At 34.1% G+C, this 19,090-nt stretch overlaps 1 protein-coding gene and 1 pseudogene across 1 annotated transcript; both read left to right on the top strand.

Annotated features, from left to right (window-relative positions):
• The first annotated feature begins 192 nt into the window (after positions 1–192).
• On the top strand, positions 193–4,081 carry LOC105781919 (uncharacterized; annotated as a pseudogene).
• A 10,893-nt stretch (positions 4,082–14,974) lies between these two features.
• LOC105781684 (probable cellulose synthase A catalytic subunit 5 [UDP-forming]) lies at positions 14,975–18,976 on the top strand. The gene is made up of 11 exons (XM_012606200.2): positions 14,975–15,058; positions 15,139–15,334; positions 15,406–15,551; positions 15,630–15,847; positions 15,985–16,251; positions 16,337–16,682; positions 16,782–17,045; positions 17,154–17,366; positions 17,432–17,881; positions 17,957–18,307; positions 18,389–18,976. The coding sequence occupies exons 1-11, from the start codon at positions 14,975–14,977 to the stop codon at positions 18,974–18,976; spliced, it is 3,123 nt and encodes a 1,040-aa protein (XP_012461654.1).
• The last annotated feature ends 114 nt before the right edge of the window (positions 18,977–19,090 follow it).

Raw genomic sequence — 19,090 nt, 5'->3', positions numbered from 1 at the left:
CATGATCCTTTTTTTATTTTCCAGGATATCTAATAAAATAACTCAATGATTGATCTTTCGTGTTTTATAAACCCATTAAAAGGATAAACTATGTAGGAATAAATATGATTAATATATAAAAATATAATTAATTTGTTTATATAAACTCACAAATCAAGACAAGTTACACACGGATAATATATAGGGTTGTGATTAGTGGATCTCCACCTGGTTTTACATCTTTTTGTCTTTGCAACATATAAAAAAATGAAAGAAGCGATAAGCATAAAACTCTTGTACATTTCTCTTGCAGTTTTGTGTATTGTTTCAAGTGAAACAAAGATCAGATCCATGGCCATGAAATTGTTTGATGCACACTGTCACCTACAGGATCAAAGAGTTGTTGACAAGGCTCCCCTACTCATTCATATTGCCAATGCCGCAGGTGTTGTTTACATTGCTGTCGACGGCATAACTGAGGTATGCAACTTAACTATTTTTCTTAAATAAGATTACGATATGTTTCTACTTCCATATAAACCAAATCTTGATTCAAATTCCAAAATTTTGATCTTTGAAGTTTAGTTTTGACTACTTTTTCTTTTCTTTTCTTTTAGAAAGATTGGCATCTGGTGAAAGAAATGAGTGATGAGTTTGATTCTGTGATTCCAAACTTTGGGCTACATCCATGGTAATTTATATTATCATTAGAAATTACGAGAATGCACTTTCGTAATCGTAATTAAAATAAGAAATATTATTTAAGAGTATTTTATCTTTTCATTTAGAAAAATAAAGATATGTATATGGTGGTATTTGAACCCAAGCCAATTACATTAATAAAAGCTTAATTTATGCCTTTTTTTTCTATATTTTTATGCATTTTAATTTTATTATGCTCACATTATTATCTTCATCAGTTGTATATCTATATTTGTACTATTATTTAAGCTCCTAACTGAGTCGGTGTCACTCTCAACTAGGTCATCAACTCAGTTAAAAAATTATGGGAATGTCCTTCCGGAGATTTGAACCCATGCCAATTTCATTAATAAAATTTTTAATTATTTTTTTCCATTTTAATAATGTATTTGATTGAGGTGGTACCATAAGTTAACTCGATATCGACTCTAGATTGATGACAACACCATAATAAACAATTTAATCTATTTTTTTCATTTTAGTAGCATATATATTCCATGCATTATTATTAATGTGATATTTAAATATTCTAAATTTGTGGATTTTAACATATATAATTGTTGTTTGAGTTAAATTTATTTTTTACTCTTTGGGTCCTTTACAGGTACGTTGAAGGAAAGAGTCGCTCTTGGTTCAACACTCTGAAAGAGTTATTGGAAGCAAACCCTTCAGCTGCAGTTGGCTAGGTATTAGAAACGGATTAAATAGATGGGTTGGAATAAATCATTAGAAAAAATTATATTTATAATGAACGCAATGCATTAAATCAAATAATATTTATCTAACATTAAATTAAATGTTAAATTCATTATAATGAATCCGTTTCTTTTATTTTCTTAAAACCTTGCTATATGCCTTTTTGTCATGGTTGGCAAGGAAATATGTGTATACATGCACATAATGACATCCCTCCAGTTGTAGGGCCTGCTCCATAAGTTTTAGTTAATATTTAAAGAAAAAAGGAGACAAATGGAATGGTATTTTACTAAGATTTTATCAAAATATCTAAATATTTACCAAAATTTGTAAAGATTTTCTTGGTGTCCTAAACTAATCAACTCAACATTTTGGCATACCAAAATTTCTACTGATTTACCAATATTTTTAAGGATTTATCAAAATTTATAAGAATTCCTAAAGTTATACCAAAATATCTATGGATTTACCAAAATTTCTGAAGTTCCACTAAAACATCTATGGATTTATCAACATTTTAAGGTTCTTTAGAAATTTTAGTAAATCCTTAGACTTTTGTAGGCCAAAATGTTGACTTGATCAAATTTGGGACATTAGGGAAAATCTTTAAAAACATCGGTGAACTACCTTTAGAAATATTGTTAAATCCTTAGAAATTTTAGTAAATGCGTAGAAATATTGATAAACACTTAGAAATACTGGCAAATCCTTAGATGTTTTGGTAAATCTTTAGAAATATTGAATTTTGATAAATCTATGGATATTGTGGTATAACTTTAGAAAATTTTGTAAATCCTTAAAAATATTGCTATGCGAAAATGTTGAGTTGATCGAGTCAACTAAGTAAATCTTTCAAATTTTGGTTAAAACTCTTAGAAATATTGGTAAAGTCTTGAAAATTTTGGTATAATCTTAGAAATTCGGTAAATACTTAGATATTTTGATATGCTAAAATATTATTTTATGTTGAGTAAATCGTTAGAAATTTTGGTATGTCAAAATGTTGAGTTAATCGAGTCTAGGGCACTAAGGAAATATTTAGAAGCATTGGTAAATGCTTAAATATTTTGATATAACCTTATAATTTTATTTTATTTTTACATTTCTTTAGAAATTTTGGTATGCCAAAATGTTGAATTGATCAGGAGAAATTTTATAAAATCTTTATATATTTTGATATAGCCTTAGAAAATTTGATAAATTCTTAAATATTTTGGTAAAACATTATAAATTTTGAAAATTACTTAGATATATTAATGATTAACCTTTCATTTTTCCTTTTTCCCATTGAATTTTAACGAGAACTCGGGAGAAACTCTTTGTAAAGAGCACACCCTAAAAAAACCTACCCTTAAACAAGCATATAAGTATAAATTAAAGGCCAATGAGGCATTGGGTTGTAGGTTAAGGCGGAGGTCCTGAGTTTTTGAAACTCAAGTTTGAGTCTTATCATGTAGAATTGCAATGTGTGAATCCCCACCTCTTTTTATGTGTGCATCATGTATGAATTTTCTTAAATTTTTATTTTTGTATGCATAAATATAACTTTTTTAGAAATATAATTTAATTTTAGTCAAGCTGTCTCTCGTAATTAATATATTGAAACAAAAATAGTGACCAAAATCTCAACCCAAATTAATTTAATTGGGTCCCATCCTTATTAATTGAAGTGTTTAAGTAGTACATTGACGATTTTGTTCCCATGTATTTTCAGATTGGTTTAGACAAAAGTCCACTGGCAAAAGGGGTTGATTTCGGGGAACAGGTGAATCTTTTTCCAACTAATCTTTTTTACCATATAATCAGACTCCGTTAAAGATAAAATTATATTTATTTTTTAAAAAATAATAATAATAAATTGAATAAACAAAATCTAAAGATTATTTCTTATATTATTGGAAGGTGGAAGTGTTTAAGAAACAGCTTCAGCTTGCAAAGGATTTGAAAAGACCAGCAAGTGTGCATTGTCTTGATGCATTTCCCGAGCTTCTCCAAATAATGAAGTATGTTTCCTTTCTATGATATATTGATTTATTTTGTTGGTTTGATTCTTATTTGTTTAACCAATTTGAAATGGAAGGGAAATAGGACCATTTCCAGCAGGTGTAATACTCCATTCTTTCCAGGGATCTCCAGAGGTAGTACCTCAACTTACAAAGCTTGGCTCCTACTTTTCATTCTCTGGACATTTGATGCCATTAAAAGAAGACAAGGGCAGAAAGATTGTGAAGGCGGTAATTTATATGTTCATCACTTTCATTCATTTACATCCCAAACGAAACAAATGATTAGTGTAATGAAAACGGAGTATTGACAGGTACCTTTGGATCGAATATTATTGGAGACGGATGCACCTGATGCCCTTCCCATAAACCCTATTTTCTTTGTTCCTGGAAATGCTACCCTTAATCAGCCTGCAAATGTTCATAGTGTATGTCTTCTTCCTCTTTTCTATTTTAAATCCATAGGATTCAGTAAGGAATGATCAAGTAATTCAATGATGCAGGTACTTACATATGTTGCATCTTTACTGGAATTGAGTAAAGAAGAATTGGCAGATATAAGTTACAAGAATGCACTTGGTGTATTCTCTTTCCAAGGTTCAAAAATTCCATTAAAATGATGGGACAATATTAATAGTATAATAAATTTGTATGTTAACTGAGTTATTTAAGAGAAAATCTTATTAATATTATTTTGAATACATTATTTTACTTTTTAATGTTCCGTTTGGAAATATAAAATTGAATTACTAGTTACCAAAATCAACTGAGAAGAATACAAAGTATTATAAGTTGAAGTGAAATCATCTTTTCCAAATGTTTGTTTCGAGCTAATACATTTTTAAGAAATTTAAATTTTGAAGACCTACAATTCTTAAATATAAATCAGATAAAAATACCAAACAAAAATTACTTTTACTTCCATGTAAAAGTTGGAGGGCCTAACATAATTATGTTTTAATCTATCAAATGATTTTGATTATTTATTGTTTATTGAAATTTCGGTATTATTTTTTCAAAAGAAATTCGGCATATTAACTATTACAGGCGCTAATGTAATTGGCGGCAAACACTTAGAGAGGACACGTGGTCAACAATTTTTTAAAAATGTATATTTTTTTAAATTAGAAATAATTTCTCCTAAATTTGAAATTTATATAATAAATCTGGCGGCTGGAAGAGAGCGTGATTTTTGCGTCGGAGTAGAAGCAATCGAACCTCGTCAATTAGAAAAGGACACAAGGTTCTTAGAGAGGAGTTGAAGAGCGGCGACGTCAGTAGAGTTCAACGGTTCCGATGAAACAAGTGTTCTACTGTGGTCGTCACCCAAATGGCAACGATGTAGCACGTGGTGCTGTTCCTGTTACTGATTTCGTTCAAATATAAACATTTGTTTCTATGTGTTGATATGTTGGATCAAAAGGATGTGGAGATGGAGGAAATCCTGGTCTAGAAGTAGAGATTTTATTATACAGGGTCAGATTTCGGGTCGGGTTATTTTTCTTATAATTATATAATCAGGAATCCGACCCAAGATCCAACCTTGTGTTAGAGTTTGTGTGACCCGAATCCCGTCACTTGTTGAAGAAATAAATATAGTGACAAAATAAGAGGATATGTGGGTTTTTCAACCCTTATATAGATATAGTCGAAACTCTTCCTGTATCATTCATTTTTCAACATTAATGAATTTATTATCTTTTGCCTGTAATTTTTTTTTCCAAAATGGTTTCTACGTAAAATCTATGTATTCTTATTTTTCTTTTCTTATTGTTTTTCTATCATTCTATTGCCATTATCGACATTTATTATAACATCCTATATAATAAAATTCTACAGACATCCCAAGGAGACCAGCTTCTTATTCTCTACTTCTAGACCAAAATTTCCTCCATCTTCACATTCGTTGATCCAATGTATCAACACTATGATACATAGAAACCAAACAAAAATAAAAACTATTTGAAACTCAAAGCTTCTTTTTCAGGTACTTGAAGAAGAAAGCAATGATTCGCCATGAAAATATTGAGAGGGAATAAAAAGTCAAAGGAGAGAGATAAGAGAAGAAGAGTTTAGCCATTCATAAGCTAGCATCAGATGGGATGGAGTGGAGAAGAAGAACACGGGCATGACGAAGAAGTTAAAAAATAAAATTTGTTATTTTTTAATTATGTTTTATTAATTTTTAAAGAATATTATTATTAAAGAAATAATTTAGTTTTTAGAATTTTTTTAAAATATTAAAAATTTTTGCTGACATGTCATGCCACATCCATCCTTTCACATGGCATGTCATGTGTCCTCTTCTAGTACCTATTGTCAGCAACATCAACTTCTTTTAATGATTAAATCGGTTAGCTAACGGTTTCCATTGACGGGAGGGCCTAATTGATTCTTTTTTTGGTCATTAAGGACTCAATAGGGTAGGGGCAAAGCTAGAAAACTTTTTTAAGAGGACCGAAATAAAATTGTAGTTTTTATGATAGTAAAAATGCAACTTCATCATTTTAATAGTTTATATCTTTATAGTTTTTAAAATATTAAATCAAAATTTTATCATTTTTAGGGGAAAAAGTATAATTTTACCTTTACTAGTTTAAAATTTTAAAGAGCCTAAATGGATAATGCGGTCGTTGAAAGCACCAAAAATATCTTATTCCTAATAAATAATGAAAAAGAATAGTAAAAGGGAAGTAGGGTCAAATACTCAGGGACTAGACTTGCAAAATATATTGTTCCTTGAAATCCCAAGCAAAGTCTTGCCCAAGACAACCTGCGTTCCTGGAAAAAAATAAAAACAATAGCAGAATTAAATTATTGGATCTAGAATCGAAAAATAAAATAAAAATAGAATTAAGAATATTGAATTGAAAATTCGAGAAATTAAAAATAGAGTTAAGAGAAAGAAAATTCTTATGGGAGATTCCAGCCTCCAGTTGTCTCGTTCCGCCTTGGGTTCAATCCTCGGCTTTTAGATGATCCTTCCCAAACCGAATAAGCCAGTTATAGTGGAAAAGGACGCCTACGACCACCAGCTCCAAGGATTTAGACTTACGATTTAGTGGAACCTGACTCTAGCCAACAATCGCTTTTGTGGGATCGCCTTATGCTAGATCAACGCTTCTCAATGGCGAATCCCACGCCATTTTGTCTCTTGGGCTCACCAACCTCTGACGCTGTAAGTTAACGAATCGACTGTGCAACCTTCCCAAAACATACAAAGCGGCTGCTTTTGCATACGTTGAAAAGCTTACTTCTTAAGGGACATGGTTGGAAACGTCAGCCCCGTAGTGCGGAGAAACGATGAATACTCAGCGAGGAGGCTAAGTACGAATTCTAAGCCTCATGAACTCTTTTGGGGATTTTTGACAACCTTCGGCTAGATGGGTTTAATGGCTCACGGTTGTGGTAGAAAAAAAATAAAATAAAAATAAAGATTTTATTGAAAGGAAATATGAAAAGAACAAAAGCCTAGACTTTTGGGGAGAAAGTGTTTACAGAAAAAGAAAGATGGGATCCCCTTTTGAGTCAACTTCACCCCCTATTTATAGTGCTAGGGGGGATAGTCTAATCCTACTTAAATTCCTAAAAGATAAATACATTTAATTGAAGATAAATAAAGATAAAATAAAATCCTAAAAATAATCATTAATAATTATCTCAATATTAATTATCCTAATATAATTAAAATAGAGTTTAATAGAATAAAATCTCTTCTTTTTGCATTTCAACCCTTGTGTCCTCCATGCTTGCACTTTTGGCACCAACTTTTCCTTGTGTTGCACATTGGCCTATTTTATCTCTAAATTCACGCTTTTGGCCATTAATTTTGCTTTTGCCTCAAATTTAGTCCCTATGAGATAGAAGATCATAAATAGCTCAAATTAGCAAGATCATACTCAGAATAAATACATAATTAATATATAAAAATACGTTATTCTAGAGTGTTATCAAATCCCCCTACTTAGCCCATGCTTGCCATCAAGTATGGTTCCTATCTACTGTGAAAGTTAGATTCTGCCATAAAAGAAATACAACTCCAAAGTTTTATAAAAATCAGTCAAAAATGCATATGAAAAATAAAGAGAACCCTAAGCTTACTTTAAGTAAAACAGAAAAACTTTTCCAATTAATACACACAAAAATTAGAATCAACTTGAATTATTTAATGAAACTTAGGTAAATTACCAAACCTACCAAGACACTCTATTTGTTTCCTCATTTAGTCCCCAAATTATTTTTTTCTTTTCTTCTTTTTTTTTTCTCTCTTTTTTTTATGCTTTAGGAATATACTGAACCTTTTGACGCGAAGAGAGATGACAACCAAGCACCCCACCCCAGTTACTCAAATTCAACAAACTCCTAATTTATTATAATTTTCTTAAGAACACATCAAACCTTTTGACGCTGAAGAGAGATGACGACCAAGCACCCCACCCCGGTTTTCATTAACATGTTCTTAAAAATTAATTCCGGTTAGTGGAGTTTTACCTAACACGTCAACAACCTTTTGACGCGAAATAGGATGACAACCCAAGCACCCTACCTCGGTTACTCAGTCAGTCACGTTTTTAATCTACACTCATAACCACGGAAACATTAAACGACATTTTAATAATAACTTTTTTTATGAGGACTTTAGAGAAAAAATAATCAAGTGTCAAAAATAAGTTTCAGTAATTACCTTAATAGTCATTAACATATTTTAGCATGCAAACATATTAAGTGTCTACCTTGTATTTAAACTTGATCAATTTTAAGAAAAGTAAGATAAAGTTAACTTTATGAATCACAATTATTTTTAGTCTGATAAGAATAAAACAGTGGAGATGGCATCAATTATGGAAAATTCGTAATTTTCTCAGAAAACAAGAATCATGCTTGTAGGTCAAACAGTAGGCAATTCTTGGTAAAAATCTTGGGCATGAAAAGAGGCAGGAAATTCCAAAAAAAAAATAAATATGGACAAAATAAAGTCTCAAGCAGCAACACCAGCAACAATAACCAAAATCACAACAGAAAATGATAGTAATAACGAAGAGTACCTCCCCCTAATGAAAGCACATTGTCTTCAATGTGGACGAAAAGAAATAAATAGGTAGAAAAGTTTAGAAAAACTCCCTGTGTTGTTACTGTCGATCGCAAATGATAGCAATGAACTTGGTTAGTTGCTGGCCAAAGGTTTCAAGTCGGGCCTCAATGTGCTCTAAGCGTTGCTCAATGATTTTATTCGCATTTTCGCTCTGTTTTATCTAAGCAAAAGAAGAAAAATTTATTAATATCCAAATAAGTAAAATAAAATAAAATAAAGCAATAAATAAAGTAAAGAAAAAAATAAAAAATAAAAATTGGGTTGCCTCCCAACAAGTGCTTGTTTAACGTCGTTAGCTCGACGCCGTTATTGGTTCTATGGTGGTTCCAAATGGATTTTCTTAACCGTGTGGGCTTGAAAATTCTTATAACACGGCTTCAACCGCTGGCCATTGACTACGAATCACCTTTCAAATTCTTCACTTTCTATTTCAACTGCTCCATGCGTGAACACTTTAGTAACAATAAAAGGCCCCTGCCATCGTGATTGAAGCTTACCTGGGAATAACTTTAACACAGAGTTATAAAGTAAAACTTTTTGTGCTACCAAAAAATGCTTCTGAGCTATTCTCTTATCGTGAAACAACTCTGTTTTGTCTTTATAAATGTGAGCATTCTCGTAAGCATCATTGCGAATTTCTTCCAAATCTTGGATGTCTAATTTCCTTGCCTATCCTGCGGGTTCTAACTCCAACTCTGGTGCCTGTATAACAGAAGGTAACAATTTAGTATTTGGAGATAATAACTCATTAACAAATTCAAATTCATCAAGTTCAGAATTATCTCCATAAATTCACTCAAAATTCTCTTCCAATAAAGAGTCAATTATGTCGATACGATTTACGCTCAAGATTTCGCTTGGATGGCTAATGGTGTTGTAGACATTAAACTTTACAATCTCCCCATCAAACTCCATCGTGAGAGTTCCACTTCGAACATCAATTTTAGTACTAGTTGTACTAAGGAACGGTCGACCCAGCAGGAGATCTGAAGATCTAGGAGTGCTATCCTCCTCCATTTTGATCACATAAAAATCTGCAGGGAAAATAAGCTCGTTAGCTTTTACCAGAACATCCTCGAGGACTCCTTCTAGATGCACAACAGACCTGTCCGCCAATTGAATGATAACAACTGTTTTTGTCAAAAAACCCGCATTAAGTGATTCATAAATAGAATATGGCATTACATTTATAGAAGCCCCTAGATCACATATAGCCTTCTTAATTCCCAGATGACCTATTTTGCATGGTATTGCAAACATGCCCCTATCTTTGTATTTTGATGGCATTTTCCATTGTAACACTGCGGCTACGTTCTCACCAACATTCACCCTTTCATTGCCTGTTAATTTCCGCTTGTTGGTGCAAAGCTCTTTAAGAAATTTAGCATACCGCAGTATTTGCTTGATGGCATCCAACAACGGAATATTGATCTCGACATTCCTAAATGTTTCAAGGATTTCCTTGTCCTCTTTACCTCTTCAACATTGGTTGAATAGTTCTGGAAATGAAGGTTGAATTTTGGGCATTGGAGGCTTCGGTCGGACCTGTTCGTCTTTTTTGGGTTTTTCCTTGGCAATTTCTTGGGCAAAATTCCTATCAGGAATTGGTTCCAGTACCTTTTCGCTTCGCAACGTCACTGCATTTGCATTTTGTCTAGGGTTTGGTTCTGTTTGTAACGGTAGCTTCCTTTGACAGGTCAATTTCTCGATCGATGTGGTCAACTCTCTGATGGACGCCTCGATTTTCTGTTAGAAATCGTTCATCTCTTTTTGGAAATTAAGATTTTGCTGTTGAAAATTAAGAACATTAGCTGCTAACTTATTGACCATGGTTTTTAGAAAATTACCTGAACCTTGCGGCTGTTGCGAAAACCGATTTTGGTATGGCTGGTTATTTCGTAGATTGACCCCATAACTTAAGTTAGGATGATCCTTCCACCCTGTGTTGCAGGTATTAGCGTAAGGGTCGTACTGCATTTGTGACGGCCCAGGGAAATTTCCCACAGTATCCAGATGGGTCGTGGTATCATCATACAAACTGGGACATGCATCAGTTGCGTGATCAGGTGTAGCACATATTTCGCATAACCTAGTTGTTTTCATTTTTTCTGCAATAAGAAAGTTCATCATATTAGTAAGTCTATCAACTTTATCCTCTAAGGTTGAATTACTTAGCTGATGAACCCTTCTAGGGGGTTCAGTATTGGCTCAGAACTGTTGAGAATTTGCAGCCATCGTGGAGATCAAGTCTCTCGCTTGTTGGGGAGTCATGTTGACCAATGCTCCTCCACTAGCAGCGTCTACCATATTCATCTCCATGGGCTTCAAACCTTCGTAAAAATATTGGAGGAGAGATTGCTCCGTTATACCATGTTGTGGGCAGCTTGCACATAATTTCTTAAACCGCTCCCAATAATCGTAAAGTGACTCAGCTTCTTTTTGCCTTATTCCAACAATCTCTCTTCTTAGCTCAGTTGCTCGAGACGCTAGAAAAAATCTGTTCAGAAATAAACGAGATAAATCAGCCCAAGTTGTAATAGATCCAAGGGGTAAATAAAATAACCATTCATTAGCAGAATCTGCTAGGGAGAAAGGAAAAACACGCAATTTAATCTGATCCTCAGTTACCCCCTAAGGTTTCATGCTAAGACAAACCATATGAAATTCTTTCAAATGCTTGTGGGGATTTTCATTTTGCAACCCACGATAAGTTACCAGTAATTGGATTAAACCTGACTTCAACTCAAAATCAATATCCATAGTAGGAAACACGATGCACAATGGCGGTTGTTCTGTCGGAGTTTCGGCCAGTTGCCGAATCGTTTGAGCCATTGGTTGGTGTGCTAGATTCGGGTTTCGTTAACCCTAGCGTTAAGCACTTCTTCTGGTGAGTCGACTTCTATTTTTTCGCTTTCAAGTGTTCGAGTAGGGTTTTTGTTAACCCTAGACTCAGCTTCATCGTTGAATTCAATTTCTGGCAGTGGGTTATTCTGAGTTCCAACCACCGCTGACTGCTTTTTTTGTAACTGTCTCCTTGTGATTGGCTCTAGCAGTCTTCTCAATTTCTGAATCGAACGCAAGAGTACCTGGAGCAGATCTGGTCATAAGAAGCAAAAAAACAAGATTAGTACGTTGCCAATCCCCTGCAACGATGCCAAAATTTGATGCGGTCGTTGAAAGCACCAAAAATATCCTATCCCTAATAAATAATGAAAAAGAATAGTAAAAGGGAAGTAGGGTCAAATCCTCAGGGACTGGACTTGCAAAATATATTGTTTCTTAAAATCCCAGGCAGAGTCTTGCCCAAGATAACCTGCGTTCCTGGAAAAAAATAAAAACAATAGCAGAATTAAATTATTGGATCTAGAATCGAAAAATAAAATAAAAATAGAATTAAGAATATTGAATTGAAAATTCGAGAAATTAAAAATAGAGTTAAGAGAAAGAAAATTCTTATGGGAGATTCCAGCCTCCAGTTGTCTCGTTCCGCCTTGGGTTCAATCCTCGGCTTTTAGATGATCCTTCCCAAACCGAATAAGCCAGTTATAGTGGAAAAGGACGCCTACGACCACCAACTCCAAGGATTTAGACTTTTGATTTAGTGGAACCTGACTCTAGCCAACAATCGCTTCTGTGGGATCGTCTTATGCTAGATCAACGCTTCTCAATGGCGAATCTCACGCCATTTTGTCTCTTGGGCTCGCCAACCTCTGACGCAGTAAGCTAACGAACCGACTGTGCAACATTCCCAAAACATACAAAGCGGCCGCCTTTGCATACGTTGAAAAGCTTACTTCTTAAGGGACATGGATGGAAGCGTCAGCCCCGTAGTGCGGAGAAACGATGAATACTCAGCGAGGAGGCTAAGTACGAATTCTAAGCCTCATGAACTCTTTTGGGGATTTTTGACAACCTTCGGCTAGATGGGTTTAGTGGCTCACGGTTGTGGTAAAAAAAATAAAATAAAAATAAAGATTTTATTGAAAGGAAATATGAAAAGAACAAAAGCCTAGACTTTTGGGGAGAAAGTGTTTACAGAAAAAGAAAGATGGGATCCCCTTTTGAGTCACTTCACCCCCTATTTATAGTGCTAGGGGAGATAGTCTAATCCTACTTAAATTCCTAAAAGATAAATACATTTAATTGAAGATAAAAAAAGATAAAATAAAATCCTAAAAATAATCCTTAATAATTATCTCAATATTAATTATCCTAATATAATTAAAATAGAGTTTAATAGAATAAAATCTCTTCTTTTTGCATTTCAACCCTTGTGTCCTCCATGCTTGCACTTTTGGCACCAACTTTTCCTTGTGTCGCACATTGGCCCACGTTATCTCTAAATTCACGCTTTTGGCCCTTAATTTTGCTTTTGCCTCAAATTTAGTCCCTATGAGATAAAAGATCATAAATAGCTCAAATTAGTAGGATCATACTCAGAATAAATACATAATTAATACATAAAAATACGTTATTCCAGAGTGTTATCAATGGAAAAGTTTTCATTGTAGGGGGCAAGCCCCTGCCAGCCCCCTAACTACGCCCATGTAATAGGGTACAATTTTTTATAGGCTTAATTGATTTTTTTTTACTATTTTTTTACTTTTTAAGGCTTTATAATTTTATACAATAAACTATTTAATTGAGCGTTTTAATTTTTGAAATTACGAAACTAAATAGATTTCAAGTGAGAATAAGGGAGAGTAGCTCCATTTGATGAAGATACTCATAATATCTAAAGCATAATACCTACATATTTGTGAGTTATCGGACATAGCATCAAAATCCCCTCTTTTATCATCTTCAGCTTTATATTTCGCCTCTTCTAAAAGAATCAATCTTACTTGGGTTGTTGTTGTTTCTTCCCTTGTACCTTACTCACCGACCCAACAATGCTAGACAAGTTGGAAAGCTCCCCAAAAATAATCATTTTCTTGTTGTTCACATTCTCATCCGACTCAGCATCCCTCTTCTTTGTAGCAGCAACCCTTGTTAGTCTCGCACAATTCTCTTGATTCGCCATTTCTTTGCTTGAGGTTCAAGCCCGACCCTGGGGGTAGTTTGAGAGTGCAGCCGCCCAAGACCCAATTAATTAAATGCTTAGAGCTTTCAATTTTTCATCATAAATGCTTTATCTCCTAGGGACCCAAAAACTTTTCAGGTTTAATTATATTACATTTTATAAATTTTTTTTAAAAGGGGCCCAATTTATTATTGCACCTAGGACCTCAAATATATTAAAAAATGGGCACTCTTTGATGGAAAAAGAAAACGGTGGAAGCAAGGGTGACGTGGAGGGGAAGATGATAAACAATAATGAGTAAAAAAAGGTTAAAAATGATGATTTGGTGTGCACAGTCAACCGTCATTAGAGATTTAACATTTTGTTGACTAAAGTAAAAAAATTATCTAACAACAATGACCAAATTGTAAGTATTTTTGTTTGAATGACCAAAATAAAAGAGTCCAAAAAGTTAAAAGACCAACTAGGTAGTGTATCCAATTTTATATAGAATTAAGGTCAAAATAACATAAAGTATAAAAATAAAGACTAAAATTATTATTACACCAACTAACAAAATTTCACTTAATAATTGGGTGACTCGAAAATCAATTTCAAAAATTTAATAATAAAAAACGAAAATTTATGAAGGTAAGTGTTTGTTTTTGGATATGCTGTGACAACAATGCTAAATATTTAATATTTTCAACATCTTTTCTTTTCTTTTTATTTCCCTCAAATTTGTTATTTGTATTTCTTTGTTTTACATCAGTCACCAAACCTTTTCCAACAAAGAAAACGTTAAAATTATCTTTGTAATAACCGTCTATTCATTAATTTCAAGATTTAGCTTTGTTAAAATCGTCCTGAATTAGAAAAATTTTAAAACACAATTTAAATTATATTTTATTATATCCAAATCAACTTTTATTATTTTATGCTATGGTAGAAGTAGATAACATTGCTTTGTGTTTTTTAATAATAAAAATATAAATATTTGACGCGAGAAATGATTGTATGAAATAGTAACGCTATCTTATTTATATTCCTTTTTTAATATTTTAATGTCACATCAAGATTTTCATCTTTTAAAAATCAAATTCCTATTCCATACAAGTAATGTACCATTTTAAGCTTATATAAAAATATATATAATTTTTAAACATCATCAGTAAATAATAATATAATTCTTCATCATCAAATAAAATAAAAATAAGGAAAATTTTATCAATAAATATTAATAATTTTATTTAAATAAATATTAAATCCATAAACTCGAGACTAATTTAAAATTAAAGGTTTAGTGCTTTCATGATTTTAAATTACTCCAACAGTCCACTTTTATCATTTTAGTAGTTTTGTTATGAGCTGGTAAATGATAAATGGAGCAGAAGAAGCGATTATGATGATAGGTTTCATATTTTTTATGGGAAATTTTTAGTGGCAGTGGCAGCCAAAGTGAAAGCAAATCAAGCAAAGCAACGAAGAGCGTAAACACTAATGCAAATGAGTTGTGGTTTAGTTGTTGGCACTCACAACTCCAACGAGCTTCTAGTTATTCGTCGCCATGGGGACGACTCTTCAGTAAGTTGTTCGTGTGCGATTATATGCTTTGAAATATGAATTACATGGAAAATAAAGAACAAGTGGTGTTAAATTTGCAGCCAAAGACGGGGGAACATTTGATCGGCCAAACATGCAACATATGCGGAGATGAAGTTGGACTAACAACTGAGGGAGAGTTGTTCGTGGCCTGCAATGAGTGTGCCTTCCCTATTTGTCGTGTTTGCTATGACTACGAGCGCAAGGAAGGGAACCAGACGTGCCCTCGGTGTAAAACCAGATTCAAACGTCTCAAAGGTCATTTCTCAAGACCTTTTCATTTGTTTATTCTCCACTATTTTAGTGATAATGGATTCATAATTGTTCAGGCTGTCCTAGAGTGGAAGGAGATGAAGAAGAAGATGAAATTGATGACTTAGAGAATGAGTTCAGTTTCGAGGGATCCAACAATGAGCAGCACCATTTTGTTGTTCATAGGGAGCCGCAACTTTCCCTTCTCAGTAATGGTCACAAGGTATTATTACCAACCTGTAATCGAAATCATAAAATAACTACTGTGCATTTCAATCTCTTGCTTGAAATCTGTATTCAGTACTTGTTGAGCCACCTTTGTTCTCATTTTGTTTTTTTCTTTTGTTTCCTTCAACTTTTGGCTTTCCCCACACTGCAAATCCTAAAGGATTTAACAGCTTATGGCTATGGAACTGTTGCTTGGAAGGAGACATGGAAACAAGAAACAGGAAAATTACAGCTGAAGAATCCGTATAATGGTTGCAAAGATGTCTTTCCTGATGACCTTGATTTACCTTTGTAAGTTGTTTAGTAGAACTCTATTACAGATACTCCATTGCTCATTACGTTAGAACAAAGCTTGTTAAACAAAGAATGCTTTACTTCATGTTTGATTACAAGTAAACTACTAATAGTTTATTGATTGTGAATATCAGAAGAGATGAAGCTAGGCAACCATTGTCAAGAAAGTTAGGAATCCGATCGAGCCAAATCAACCCATACCGGATGATCATCATAATTCGACTTGTAGTTGTTGGAGTTTTCTTACACTATCGAGTGAAGCACCCAGTTGAGGATGCCTACGCTTTATGGCTCGTATCTGTCATCTGTGAAACATGCTTTGCACTTCAATGGATTCTTGAACAGTTCCCAAAATGGCATCCAATCAACAGGGAAACTTATCTCGATAGATTATCCCTGAGGTATATGCATTACTCTTTAAAGTGTGCAGATAAGGTGTAAATTCATTAATTTTTTTGATAAATTGAGTTCCCTTTTCTTTTTTAGATACGAGGAGGAGGGGCAACCTTCACAACTTGCTCATATTGACATATTTGTAACCACAGTTGATCCATTAAAAGAATCACCTTTGGTGACTGCAAATACAGTTCTTTCCATACTTGCTGTGGATTACCCGGTTGATAAGCTCTCATGTTATGTTTCTGACGATGGTGCTTCCCTGCTAACATTTGAAGCATTGTTCGAAACATCTGAATTTGCAAGGAAATGGGTACCATTTTGCAACAAGTTTAACGTCGAACCGAGGGCACCCGAGTGGTATTTTTCTCGAAAGGTAGATTATTTCAAAGACAAGATTTTACCATCGTTTGTGATGGAAAGAAGAGCAATGAAGGTAACTTGGACTTCCCAAGCTCATTCCATTTTTATTCTATTATTATTTATGGCTGATCAGTAATCACTCGGTGAAATCCAATGCCAATTGTGATTGCAGAGAGAGTATGAAGAGTTCAAAATTCGAATCAATACATTGGTTGCCAAGGCTCAAAAGGCTCCAAAAGATGGGTGGATCATGCAGGATGGAACTCCTTGGCCTGGGAACAATACTCATCATCATCCCGGAATGATTCAGGTTTTTCTTGGACAAGGTGGAAGACATGACGCAAATGGAAATGAATTGCCACGCTTGGTATATGTTTCTAGAGAAAAAGGACCTAGTTTTAATCACCATAAAAAGGCTGAAGCTTTGAATGCTTTGGTAAACTTCTAAAGCTGTCTAAACATACAAAATCTCATATATTCTCTAGCAGTCAGCAAGATGCAACATTTCAATCTAATAAAATTTCCAGTCGTTTATAAACTATAGGTAAGAGTCTCTGCAGTGCTCACAAATGCACCGTATCTCTTAAATTTGGATTACAATCACTACATCAACAATAGCAAGGCTCTTAAAGAGGCAATGTGTTTCATGATGGATCCATTGTCAGGAAAAAGAGTATGTTTTGTTCAATTCTCCCAGCGGTTCGATGACATTGATAGCCATGATCAATATGCCAATAGAAACCCCATATTATTTTATGTAAGTATATTTGATTGGTTTATGAAGCTTTTGCTTTGTTGAAGTTACTAAATCCTCGATTTTAGGTTAATATGAAAGGTTTGGATGGCATTCAAGGTCCTATATATACTGGTACTGGATGTGTATTTAGAAGAGTAGCACTTTATGGCTATGATGCTCCTAAACCAAAGAAGCCACCTACAAGAACATGCAACTGTTGGCATAAATGGTGTTGTGGATGTTTGTGCTTAAGAAGGAAGAAGAAGCAGCAGCTTTATAAGTTACCAAAGACCGTGATTCAAACAAGACATACTAAACAAGGTGATGAAGAAGCTTTACCACTCATGTCTGCTACTATGGAGGCCGTCGAAGAAGGGGCACTCGAAAAGATGTTTGGTCAGTCCCCTGTTTTTATTGCATCAACCTTGGTAGAAAATAGTGAAACATTCAATGGAGCTAGCCTTGCATCTCGACTTAGAGAAGCCATCCATGTTATCGGTTGTGGCTATGAAGAAAAAACCGAGTGGGGAAAAGAGGTAGCAACAATGTTTCTCTCTAAACATCATGCATTAAGGATAGTACAATTGATGCAATCATTTCTTGTGATACAGGTTGGATGGATGTATGGGTCGGTTACAGAGAATATATTAACAGGATTTAAAATGCATAGCCATGGGTGGCGATCTGTACATTGTGTTCCTGCTAGGCTTGCATTTAAGGGATTTGGTTCAGTCGACCTTGAGGATCATCTGCAAGAGGTTCTGGGATGGGCGCTTGGATCGATTGAAATATTCTTAAGTAGGCATTGCCCTATCTGGTATGGCTATGGAGGTGGTCTCAAGTTGTTGGAACGTATTGCGTACATAAATGTAGTCGTATATCCATGGACCTCTATTCCTCTTCTTGCATATTATACACTTCCTGCTGTCTGCTTGTTCACAGGCAAATTCATCATTCCAGAGGTATAATTATAAATGTGGTTGTACTACATAATTGTTGTGATGTAAACTTCATGATGTTCTATTTGTTTATAAATTTTGCAGCTCAGCAGTGCTGGAAGCTTGTGGTTCTTTTCGCTTTTCATATGTATTTTCGCAACAAACATCCTGGAAATGAAATGGAATGGAATCAGCATTAACGAATGGTGGAGAAATGAACAACTTTGGGTGATCGGAGCCGTTTCAGCTCAACTGTTTGCCGTATCCCAAGGGCTTTTGAAGATTATGACTGGTATTAACACCAACTCCAGTGTAACTTCAAAGGTAGAAGGCGACAGTGGAGATTTCTCCCAACTGTGGGACTTAAAATGGACGACATTGCTCATCCCACCCACAACGTTGCTTATAATAAACATCGTAGGAGTTATTGCTGGAATCGCAAAGGCAATCAACAATGGGTATGATTCATGGGGACCATTTTTTGGGAAGTTTTTCTCTGCTTTCTGGGTCATTGCTCATCTTTATCCCTTGCTAAAGGGTTTGTCGGGGCGACAAAGCAGGGCCCCTACCATTGTTGTTGTTTGGTCGGTTTTGTTAGCTTCAATTTTTGTACTTGTGTGGGTTCGGTTGGATCCGTTCTTGCCCGAATCTGATGGTCCGTCTCTTGTGGAATGTGGGTTGGACTGTAAATAATAGTATTGCTAATTTAATTAATAGGAGCCAGCTCGTTTTCATTATTTTATAATTTAACACAATTTTAATATTTATATATGAATTGATTTTCAATATGTGATCGTGAATAATGAA

The sequence above is a fragment of the Gossypium raimondii genome, chromosome 13 (assembly GCF_025698545.1).
Source record: "Gossypium raimondii isolate GPD5lz chromosome 13, ASM2569854v1, whole genome shotgun sequence".
Classification (NCBI taxonomy): Eukaryota; Viridiplantae; Streptophyta; class Magnoliopsida; order Malvales; family Malvaceae; genus Gossypium; species Gossypium raimondii.
This window is presented reverse-complemented; position numbering and strand designations above follow the sequence as displayed.